This window comes from Chelonoidis abingdonii, chromosome 2 (genome assembly GCF_003597395.2).
Source record: "Chelonoidis abingdonii isolate Lonesome George chromosome 2, CheloAbing_2.0, whole genome shotgun sequence".
Classification (NCBI taxonomy): domain Eukaryota; kingdom Metazoa; phylum Chordata; order Testudines; family Testudinidae; genus Chelonoidis; species Chelonoidis abingdonii.
The window spans coordinates 217,771,606-217,784,200 of record NC_133770.1 but is presented as its reverse complement, the minus strand read 5'-3'; the positions used below and the strand labels follow the sequence as shown (position 1 = coordinate 217,784,200).

General features: G+C 40.1%; 1 protein-coding gene across 1 annotated transcript in view; it reads right to left on the bottom strand.

The window, feature by feature from the left end:
• LAMA3 (laminin subunit alpha 3) overlaps window positions 1-12,595 on the bottom strand; it is a 181,878-nt gene that overhangs the window by 85,620 nt on the left and 83,663 nt on the right. The window contains exons 19-25 of the mRNA XM_075062974.1: window positions 12,290-12,389; window positions 10,917-11,073; window positions 7,353-7,485; window positions 5,873-6,015; window positions 3,963-4,063; window positions 3,697-3,850; window positions 1,450-1,610 (exon numbers count right to left, since the gene is read on the bottom strand). Coding sequence (XP_074919075.1) covers window positions 1,450-1,610; window positions 3,697-3,850; window positions 3,963-4,063; window positions 5,873-6,015; window positions 7,353-7,485; window positions 10,917-11,073; window positions 12,290-12,389 — 949 coding nt within the window. The remainder of the gene's footprint in view (window positions 1-1,449; window positions 1,611-3,696; window positions 3,851-3,962; window positions 4,064-5,872; window positions 6,016-7,352; window positions 7,486-10,916; window positions 11,074-12,289; window positions 12,390-12,595) is intronic.

The window sequence follows — 12,595 nt, the reverse complement described above, 5'->3', positions numbered from 1 at the left end:
CACATGGAGGGAAGATGCATATATGGAGGATGTGTGGCTCATGGGATTCTGTGCTTAATAATTCATAAAGATTTGTAACTAAATTTTAAGATGCAACATTTTATGTGAAGATACAGTGCCCAGTTAGCTGAAGTAACAGTAATATTAAGTGCACATATTCCACACTATGGAGCATGGTATAAAAACCTAGATAAAGAGAAGGAATACAGTAACTCCTCATTTAAAGTCGTCCAGGTTAACATTGTTTCATTGTTACATTGCTGATCAATTAGGGAATATGCTTGTTTAAAGTTGTGTAATGCTGCCTTCTAATATTGCTTGGCAGCCGCCTGCTTTGTCTACTGCTTTCAGGAAGAGCAGCCCATTGCAGCTAGCTGGTGGGGCCTTGGAACCAGGGTGGACCAGCAGACCCCCTATCAGCTCCCTCATCAGCTCCTTGCTCCCCTAAGTTCCCTGTGCAGCAGCTGCCTGCAGTCCAGCTGTCCCTCCCCCCACTGCCATGTGCTGCTGCTCCGTGCTGTCTGCCTTGGAGCTGCTCCCTGAAACTCCTGCTTGCTCTGCAGGGGAGAGGGAAGGAAGAGGGGGGATAATGTTAGGGTGTCCCCCTCCCCCCTGCTCCTGCACCCTACTTACTCTATCTTCCATAGAGCAGGGGGGACACACCAGGGCTCAGGATAGAGGGAGCTTGCAGCAGCTGTCGTGTCAGCAAGCTGATCTAATTAATAAGGCAGTGTACTTAAAGGGGAAATGCCCATATCTCCCTCATTCCTGCTGCCTTGTAGAGTGAGACAGTTAACCCTTGAGGGCTCAGCCAATTGCTAGTTCATCATTTAGCAGTAAGGGAAATATCCCACCCTCTGACTCCTCTACCTCAACCAAGCTTCACAATCATCATCACTATGTACCAGTATTAAATTGTTTGTTTAAAACTTATACTGTGTGTGTGTGTAGTCTTTTGTCTGATGAAAAAAATTTCCCTGAAACCTAACCTCCTCATTCACTTTAATTCTTATGGGGAAATTGGATTTGCTTAACAATGTTCTGATTTTTTTCAGGAACATAACTACAATGTTAAGTGAGGAGTTACTGTATAAACTGTAATACTAATAGGAGATATACCTATCTCCCAGAACTGGAAGGGACCCTGAAAGGTCATTGAGTCAACCCCCTGCCTTCACCTGCAGGACCAAGTATTGATTTTGCCCCAGATCCCTACGTGGTCCTCTCAAGGATTGAGCTCACAACCCTGGGTTGAGCAGGCCAATGCTCAAACCACTGAGCTATCCCTCCTCCTATACAATTCAAATGTACAGTTCAGATAATAACTTAAAAATCTTAGAAAATAAAACAAACTATACACCACAATTTACATGTATTACAAAGAAATCTTTGATTAAAAAGTATAAAATCCCATTCCACCTGATAATTTAACCATTCAATAATCCCCACCTGTATTTACAGCTGTATATGTTCACTCTGGCCTTCGGAACAGGCCCAGGACTGTTCACTGTCACTTCAGCAGTGTATAATTGATCATCTTCATTAGCATATTCAAGAACTACCACATAGCGACCGACTTGGGGAATGTTCAGTCTCAGGTGTAAATCAACCTATTGGAGATTCAACAAGAAAATAAGCTAAGCATCACTGGAAATAAAACTGTATATACAGAGATTACTATGCCTGCCATCAAAATGCAGCCATCTCTGGAAACATCTACCCTTATATTAGTGCCAGGAATATTATATGACAGTTTTGGACAAAAGAATCTTACTCTATCCAATAGACATAACAGGAAAAAGAATTTTTATAGGTGGAATGTACTTTCCCAAATTTTGCCAGGAAATGAGGCTATCATCATTCCTCCCCACATGGAATTTTTAATGCCAAGTCAATACTGTTTTTATGTCTCAGCTGAAAGAAAAGTGTCCAGTTCTCCATGAAAAATGCTGGGCTGAAAAGAAGGTTGTTATCTAATAAATAACCACCAGTACTTTCTGAAGCATGAAGTTTTCCTTTGAGTCCTAAGCAAACTACTTGAAAAAAATTTAAATTTCTATTTATTGAGATACTGGCATGAAAAGTGTAATACAACTAAACACTTTTATTGTTGCTGAATTCAGTATAATTCTCCTGATTGTTAGTATTTTCATCATTATTCCCTTAGGCCCTGATCCTGTGAACACTTAAGTATGTATATGAATCTGTTTATGTGATTAGTCATTTTGATTTCAATGGGAGTACTCACATGGGTAAAGCTAGGAACATGTGTAAGTGTTAGAAGGATCAGGGCTTTTGGTGTTTGACTGTTCCTATTTCAATACAGATATTCAGGAATGAGCTGTGCCAGAGGATATTAACAGGAGACAAAAGGAGTCATTATCTTTATGTGTTGTTCCCATGTACAGAATTAGATCATGCAGGTTAGTGTTGTATTTGTTCAATAAGATACTACTACAAAACTTTATATGATAATGCATGAGACCCTGTTTTCATGGATATACTTTGGCATAATTGTTCTGCTTCTTTGCTTTTTTTTTTTAAATGCAACCATTAATAAAACAAAATGTACACAGATGTACATATTTATATTTAAGAAATCACAAAATGTTAAATTTTACATTACCTTTGTGTGTTACTGTTACTGCCAAATGATATGATTTGTTTCTAAAACAGACAGTTTGACAGTACTTGTAAGACCTTCTAACTGAGGGATTTCAGTGAAGGATTCTTTACAAAACCTTTTGACCTTTGGTAGAATAAAGCAGTGCTTCTCAAAGTCAGGCCACTGCTTGTTCAGGGAAAGCCCCTGGTGGTCCGGGCTGGTTTGTTTATCTGCCACGTCCGCAGGTTCAGCCAATCGCGACTCCCACTGGCCACAGTTCACTGCTCCGGGCCAATGGAGGCTGCGGGAAGGGTGGCCAGCACATCTCTCAGCCCACGCCACTTCCCGCAGTCCCCATTGGCCCAGGATGGCAAACCGCGGCCAGTGGGAGCCGCGATTGGCCGAACCTGTGGACATGGCAGGTAAACAAACTGGCCTGGACCACCAGGGGCTTTCCCTGAACAAGCGGCGGACCGGCTTTGAGAAGCACTGGACTAAAGCATTCACTTACATCATAGTTGTATATTTACTGAAGCCATGTGTGAGATTAGTCAATGAACCAGATTCTGATTGAAGGCAGGACCACACTGGCCTGCAGTTTAGACTAATGGGGCATAAATAGGTAGTGTGCACAAAAGTGCTGTGCTGTAATTTCCCCACATGGATGCTACAGGTGCAAACTTAAAGGTCCCTATAATAAATAATAATTGGAAATATACCAATCTCCTAGAACTGGAAGGGACCTTGAAAGGTCATCAAGTCCAGCCGCTTGCTTTCACTACCAGGACCAAGTACTGATTTTTGCCCCAGATCCCTAAGTGGCCCCTTCAAGGATTGAATTCACAACCCTGGGTTTAGCAGGCCAATGCTCAAACCACTGAGCTATGTCCCTGTAGTTCAAACTACAGACCAGTGTAGACATGCCCTAAATTACACTTCCATAAACTCCAAGTAACTTCATGGAGGCTAATGAACTGGCTATGAATTTGCAGCAGAATCGATCCCAACAAATTTACAATTAGCTAATTTACAATTGGAAATAAAAACATGACTATAATTAGTATCTGTTAGTATGTATACAGGAATCTGACCTCTATTCCACTGATGTGTGACATCACTGGATGCTCTGGGGTTGGCTGTCGGACAGCTATTTTTCTGTACTGTCCACCAAGCAAGAAATGTGTTGCCTCTGAACCGAGGACACAGGAAAATCTGGCTAGTGGTAAATGCTGATAAAGCAAGCAGCTTTAAAACAAAGCAAAAACACAGTGATATCATAATTACCAATTACAACATTAAAGAAAAATCATTAAAGTAGTCCAGGGTAATCAGCTTATTATACAGTGTATATACTAACTTATCTGTCGTAGCACGTCCTGAATAGGTGCAAGGTTCTGTAACTTGTAATTGCAAGATGGGTGCTTCATAGTAATCACTAGGTAACAGCACCATGTAATCCTAAAAACAAAGAAAGTGATTCATACAAAAGCACACAGAAAATTATAAAATGTACATCTCTAAAACGTATGCAGAGGTCTTCCAAAGGGTACATCAATTCATGTAGATATTTGCCTAGTTTTATAACAGTCTACATAAAACAAACTGACTAGCAAAGTCAGTACAAACTAAAATTTCCTACGACCTGTTTATACTGCTCTGTATACTATGCACTGAAATGTTTAATGAAAGTATAATGTTTACATTCCAATTGATTTAATTTATAATTATATAGTAAAAATGAGAAAGTAAACAATTTTTTAGTAATAGTGTGGCTGTGACACTTCTGTATTTTTATGTCTGATTTTGTAAGCAAGTAATTTTTAAGTGAGATGTCACTTGGGGGTACGCAAGACAAATCAGACTCCTAAAGTAGAACAGTAGTCTGGAAAGGGATGAGAGCCACTGAGGTAAGAAACCCAGATTTCTCAGCTCAGGGCTGCAGCTAACTCTTAAACGTCTGTGCAGTCAAACCACTAGAGGAGGTCAGAGTACCACATGGTGTAAGCATGGGTTACATAAACACTACTTTATGTACACAATTGCTTCTGCACACTATTCACCCGTGTATGCAAGATGTCAAATTTACATGCACAAAAACACTTGTGATTGACTAACATATGCAAAAAGGGTTCTCTTATGTGCACCAAACTGATTGTGCATACAAACTCAGTGAATTAAATAAAGTCAAACAGGCATAAAAAGAAGGCACATTTTAAAACTCTGGCTCTACTGGTCTATCAGTTTCAAACTATATACTGATGTTTATTTGATTTTAAATTTTTATGTATTGAAGTTTTTTTATAAAAAATAATTAATATGATTTGTTAGGATAATCAGTAAGTCCTCTTTCAAAATTATGGACAGTACAGACAACAAAAACCTAACAAATATTGCCATTATAGATAAGAAACAAGGTTTAATAGCACTGTTGTCATTATGTCATCTATTCCAGATATTTTAGTACAGTCATGGGCTTAATGATTGAAGGTGTTATTTCTGAGTCCTGCTAAAAAATGTCAAAAAATACAAATTGATTTTGACATGATTTCATTGTGATTATACATATTTTGGGTGTTTCATAAGTGATATTTGAAATGTTCTGCCTTCGTTATACTTTGCACTAACTTTTCTGAATCTTTATGATGCATAATTTGCCAGTTTCGTAGGCAGTGGAAGGAGGTCACAGCATTTAGAAAACAACTTATTAAAGGCGGAGTTCCTCTTATATTTTCTCTGAGAGAGCTCCCTTTAATAGGATCTTCATCATTAATTAGAGGTTTGATCCATCAAACACATGAAAGCTTGGATTGCTCTCATGAGTGAAGTGACTCTTGTGGGCGTTTTCAGGATTAGGCTCTAACTCTATAGAAAGAGTTTCAAATTATAACTGACCCAGATTTTGAATAAGACATCTGGATAGGGCCAAAATGTGATGATTACAGGTTTGTATAAACACCTGTGAATTTTTTAAAAAGTGCATCCTTTGGAGGGGCACAGTCTAGATATATTTAAAAGTCTGATACATACAAAACAAGGGCAGGTGAGATTCAAATAAGAGAAAAAGAAGTGAAAGGAGAATTGTAAAATTTCACAATTTTTTATTCCAAAATAACACCGTGCTCTTCTCTGGTATTGAGTTTCATGTCCGTTACAGGCCTCTTCCTGGCACATAACTTTGAGGTGGTCCTTTCATTCTCTCTCAAATTCTCAAAAATAAATTCTACTCTCAAAAACTTTAAAAAAAAAAAAATTCAGTCATTTTCTTACCAGGAGGACTCCCTCTGCCATAATATTGACAATCCATGTTCCTGGAATAAGTGAGAATGGATCTGCAAAGCTGTTTCCTGGGACAGTGGCAAAAGCCGGCTTCTTACTGGGTGGGAAGACAATGTCTTTGCTCTGAGTAGCCCCTGACAGCAAAAAATAAATTAATAATAATAATATTGGATTATGTCAAATGACTCCATTTTCTCAAGGCTTAAGACCAATGCTTTCATTCACTAAAATCAGAGTGACAACAACTGATCAATGCTGCTCTTTCAGCACGCATTAGGAATATACGGCATAATGTACATATTAAGCCACAGATCTATGTGATTATTGTCCTCTTCATTCTCACTAGGCTCAAGTGAAGTGATTTAGAAAAATAGGAAACACCTCTATTTTCCCCTGAACTTTTGCCACACCCTGAGAAGGTTCTGAAACATTTCTTTCCTTTTCCCTTAATTTTCATTCCATCTGTCTCACACTGCTTTAATAAAGACAACAAAAGGCCAACATTGTGGAATTTTCAGCTGATCCAAAGCAGCAGGTAATGGAAATCTTAGGAGACAGACTGTTCTCATGTGATTTCCAGCCAAATTCTCCGGACTCAAGAGGTTCTGATCTAAAATTTTAGTTACTAATTGTAACATAAGAGGACTTCCTTTCATTTGTACTGAGTGAATATACAGAAATACCATAGCTGCAGTGTCCCTCAGGGAAGAGAAGAAATGGGAGTCAATTGCAATGACTATAAAGAGCATTCTTTATCAAAGCTACAGATCACAGATAAGATCCTCTGTATTTCTTTTTGGCTCTCATCTCTCTGACCAATCAGCACAGCCTGTGCTGCTGTGTCACCACACAGTCTCTAAGGGTACAGCAGCATGGCAAAAACAACCTATGTGGCAATGAGTCTCAGAGCCTGGGTCTACAGATTCGGGCTCACACTATGGCGCTAAAATTAGCCTCTACACCCCCCGCCCCCAGACACAAAGGATCTGGAATCTTTATCTCCTTAATGGTGTGAACCAAAACCAACCACTCCAAATTCTGTTGACATCTGTAACCAGATCCAACATTTGTGGATCAGGACCCATTGTTAAATATTAGTTACACGGTAAAGACAGGAGCCAAGCAGCTTTTGAACAAAAATATTATTTGTAGCATCGAAAAGTAACTGAGTCCTGTTAAACTCGCTGAAAGCTTCACCTAACTGTCAGTCTGAACCACCTACATCAGTACTGAAAATATTAAATTTGGTAAATTAGACATATAAAAAATTATTAATAATGAAGTCAATAGGTATTATGCAAATGCAGGCAACATTAGTCACAGCAAAGTACACTAGAAAAACACATAGCACTTGAAGTTGTTAAAAACAATACATTTAAAATGACATTATTAGTTGAACTTGGCTGAAAGCATGAAAATGTTTCTCTGATATAACACTGAGTCATCTGCTCTCTTCTGCCATTAGACCTACCTGTTTCAGACCGAGATTGGTAAGCAGTTATGCGGCCAGATACCATTTCAATTCCAGGGTTAATAAATCTCAAGATAACATGAAATAAGTAGAGGTTTGATTTCTCCGTATTCAGAATTATCCTCACTTCATTCTGTAAAATGGAAGTTAATAAACACAAACAGCCATAAAGTGCCGAATGGATAAACAATTAGAAGCCATGCAAGCAAAACGGTAAATTGCTAGAGAAAATAAACACACACACATATAAAGACAAATATGTACAAAAACAACGATTCTGGTGTATGATGGGCGAAGATAGACAAGCCTAGCAAGAAAATTAATTCACTTACAAGTATAATTAGTGTCAAAATGTTTCCCCTCAGCAACTGAGATCCTCCCTTTAGAGCTCTTTGAAACCAGGCTGACATAGCGGAGTACTAGGTGGAAGAGCTTAGAGGAAGTCACAGTGACAGGCACAACCACCTCTGGCTGGGAAAAATAAAAAGGAGGAGAAAAAAAAGGAAGAAAGGAAAGTATATTATTTAACACACTACCACCCAAAGAGAGAAAAGTTATAGAAACCATTTAGCAAGGACAAACTCCATAACAGAAAAGAAAAGTCATGGTAGTGTACGAAAGAATATAGAACGAAACACTCTACTGAGGTAAAACACTGATATTGAACAGTGTCTTACCCAGCTAGTTTTGGAAAAGCAGAATTAAGGGTGCATGTTGATACTACTCCGTGAATGGTGGACAGTACTTTGTCGGAATCCTGCAATTGCTCACACAATGCTTTAAAGCAGATGTATTGTAAAAAGGGTTTCCTGTATTTCTGGATTCCAGGATAATAACCCAGAATTCCCCATCCAAGTCCTGGATCTCACACAAAATTCTAAAAGCATACAGAAGTCTCAGAACGTCATTGCACTTTCTTCTGATCCCCAGCAAACCTCCTAGCCTGTTACATTCATGGTGGCTCTGGTTACATCTGAATTGACATTTGTGGAACCAAGTGTCTCTTCTCAGTCACTGATTGGCAGTGCTGCCCCCAGAAGACAAATCACATGGTACCTTATCTACGTAAAGCTTGCACAGCAGCAGAGTGGGAGACTTATGCCAGGGGTTCTCAAACTGGGGGTCGGGACCCTTCAAGGGGTCACAAGGTTATTACATGGGGGGTCATGAGCTGTCAGCCTCCACCCCAACCCTGCTGTGCCTTCAGCATTTATAATGGTGTTAAATATAAAAAAAGTGTTTTTAATGCATAAGGGGGGGGTCGCAATCAGAGGCTTGCTGTGTGAAAGGGGTCACCAGTACAAAAGTCTGAGAACCCCTGACTTATTCAGACAGGCAGAGGGGTTCAGTAATTGGTGGTGGAATAGCAAATGAACAGACTTAGCATGACCTCAAGGGTTCCCCTTGCCTTGTTCCTCTGTTCTGCCTTATGCTTCCTCTCTTCATGGTTCACACCTCCTAACCCTCTCTCTCCCTCTTTCAACATGCCCAGATGACTGTCCCCTTATACTATCACCACCTTCTTGGTCTGTTCTCTCTTTCAGGCACACACACATTCCACTCTCCCTACCTTCTGGAACAAAAGATCACCCAATAGAGCTGCCCCTTCAAAAGACCTCACCTTCCCTGATCTCTGAAAGGTAACTAATGGCTAATGCCACCATGACAGGCCTTGCTCATTTTCAGAGCATGTGCTTATTGGTCATTATTAGAGAACAGAAGTATTTGTATACAGCCCTCCCCTTTATTAAAATAAAAAGGAAAGCAGGAGAGCAGAGGGGAATCTAGAAATGGGAGAGCTATAAAGGACACTTGTACAAATACTTTAAGTATAACAGAAGGTAGAAGAAAACAGGAGAGCAGAAAGGAAAGTTCAACAGAAAATATGGAAAAATAGGAGAAGCTTTTATAACTATTTTTGAAAGGAGGAGAGTGATAGTTCAGAGGAGTGAGGCTGGGAGAGAAGCAGATGAGAAAATATTGAAAGAATATATATTTGACAGAGAAAAGGCAAAAGGAAAAGAAGCCTGAAGCTTTACTGACAGAATAGTGTTTGAGACATGATGGGAAGGTTTGAGAGTATAGACAGGAAAGCAAGTGTGAAGAGACAGAAGGGGGATACCTGTGGGGAAGGGTGGACAGTCTTGTGTTTAAGGTAAAATTGGGGAGGTGGCGCTAGACCAAGGTCTGGCATAGGCCAGATTGCTTTGGCCAACATTTTAAAATTTGGGTGTCACACTGAAGTATATTAAAACACATTAGTGCCATGACAGTGCACTCGCAGCTCCTGCTAAGGACGCGCACTGACTAATTATTTCATCTGAATGACAACATTGCCACCTTTAAGATTGTCTCCTTCCACAAAAGTTGTAGCATTAGTATATCATGTAAAAATGTGTCAGCCCCAAAGAAATTTTGGGATAATTGTTTCGTTTCCCTGCAAGACATGGGTAAGCTATGTCAAAATCCAGAGTGCCCTTTGATATAAGGAACGTGCAGGTAATTCAGCTGTCCTACAAGGATACAACTATCTAAGGCTCAGATCCTGCAAATACTTGCACAAATGTATAGCTTTACTCATATGTATTTACAGGATCAGGGTCTAAATTATTTTTAAGAACAGCCATACTGGGTCAGACCAAAGGTCCATCTAGCCCAGTGTCCTGTCTTCTGACAGTGACCAAGGCCAGGTTCCCCAGAGGGAATGAACAGAACAGGTAATCATCAAGTGACCCATCCCCTGTCACTCATTCCCAGCTTCTGGCAAACAGAGGCTACGGACACTATCCCAGCCCATCCTGGCAATTCTACTACCTCCTTCATAAAATGTCAAGTGGGTATGAAACAAAAGAGGGACCGTGTAGAGTGGAAGTTAAGAAATCAGATCTTTGAAGAGTAGCTTTTGTGAATGTGGGTTAATTCAAAAAGTTAACAAAAAGAGCCCCCAATTTAAAAAAAAGAAGAAGAAAGAGGAAAAAGGAAAATAATTACTTGCCCAACGGTTACGTACTTAGCCTTCAGTTTATGGTTGCCCCATTGGTCCTCAGATACCCTACCAAAGCTGGACATAAATTGTTCTAAGAACTGAAAATCTAAACTGCACCAATTTAATAACAGAACCACAAATTCAAGGACGGTGACCAACTAGCCTTTGTTGCTTAAATTTACTGTTTTACAACTATCAGTTCCTTTGCTCTGAATTCAGTGCAGATCTTCTCATTCCTGCCCTAGACACAGCAGATGATGGGCACTTTCTTCCTCTGATTTACTCACTTGGACTCTGCTCATGATAAACTAACTTGTAAACAATCACAAGACTGTAATATTCATGCACAGTCACATTCTTGCTTGGATGCTGCTGCTTTATTCAACAATCAACAGGCCTATTTGCTACAATGCAAATATGTCAAGCCTACTGAAGTATGCTGCTGTCTCTCAACCACTGTAGTAGCAAGGGCATTTATTCTGACCTCCTCCATGACTTTACTGTCAGGTAGCAATATTAAGTAGACATAAGCCCCAAGGGGTGCATTTTCATCCAGTAGCATTTAATCAACGACGTACTTGTATGGAAGACATCTGTGCATATCCTCTCCAACTAAAGCCAGGAAATTCCTGGGGGTCACAACCAAACCGAATGCCTCTTCCACTGGCAGTGGTACCATCTTCGATCTCAAACTTCATGTGGTGTAAATCAGGGAAAAAGTGGTTCTTTTCAGGCCTTTCATAAAGAAAAAAACAAACATGGAGGAGCTATTTATTTTCTCTGAATGTCTGAATTTCTCCATATAAAAAAATTGTAACACCTCCCTGTCAGCAGTCATACTGTTACCAACAAAGTACAATTACAATGGCTGACTGCACCTCAGATTTCATGTTGGAAGTAACTGTGTTTGGGTCATCTGACAAATTCATGTGTTACTTCACCACTTGTAAGTAATGAGACCAACCCAAATTCATTACTGTATCAATTTTCATCATACCTAGGCCAAAGGTGCATGATATTTTTATGGTATCAGTTTACTGGCAATGTATCGCCTGGATATCAGCTTCCCACGTGGATGGGGTGCACATGTTAATACTCGGCATATCAGGAAACCTCCACCCAGCAATGCAGTTTGAAGGCACTAGCTAATCTCTGTATGACTTTCCTCTGAGAAAATGAAGCACTGAGGTGAGGACAGGCTGATGACAGTGGAATCCTCTGAACTCTGGTTAATTCATACATTCCCGGTGACGCCAGGAATGTATGATAATAGGAAGGATTCAAACGGCTTCTGTTAATGAGCTATATTCTGTTCTCCGTTATACTGGTGCAACTCTACTGACATAACTGAGAGGGAAACTTGGTTTATTTTATTTTCTAAAGCAACATATGTAATGCTATTGCGAAAGACGGAGATGATTGTTAATTAAATGAGTATCAAAAGCCATAAATATAAAGTTGAAGAAAAGTGGTGGGCAGGAAACATCTGCAGAGTAGCTGATACCACAGCCTACCAGCTAATTTATCAACAAATCATGTGAAAAAATAGCAAGGAATCCTGGGCAGTTTTAAATGATTGTTTTGAAGCATGAATTGTGGCTATGTCTGTACTTGGAGCTGGGATGCGATTCCCAGCTTGTGCAGACATACTTACACTAAATATACTTCAGCTAACTCAGTATACATTGTAGTGTAGCCTTGGTAGCACAGGCTGAGGCAAGTGGTGGGAGAGGCTAGATGTCCCAAGCATGTACCCAAGGGATCTGAGAAGTTTTGTGCTCAGGGCAGCTAGCCTGCTCTGCTGCTCACCACTGCCTGTGCAACCATGGCTACACTACTATTGTTAGCAAGCTAGCTCGAGTAGGGCTAGCACAAATATGTTTATGCAAGGTGGAAATCACACCCTCAGCAAAATGTGTAGATGTAGCCTAAAGGTCTCAGCAAGACTTACTTCTGACAGGTCGTTCCCACTATGTGGTTTCTGCACTGGCAGTCACCTGATGGCTCGCTGCACACAAGATTGACAGATCCTCCGACATCACATTGGCAGCCTATCAGGTAAAGAACAGAAGCCACATTTTTCATTAGAAAATGTAATAAACATTACTAGAAAGCACACCTCACTTCCTCTAATTCAGTGGTTCTCAATCTGTGGCCCAGGTGCCACTTGCGGCCCAATCAGCACACAGCTGCAGCCCATGTGACATTCTCAGGGCCGTACAGGTAGTATTGGATGCAGCCCACATAACATTTTATG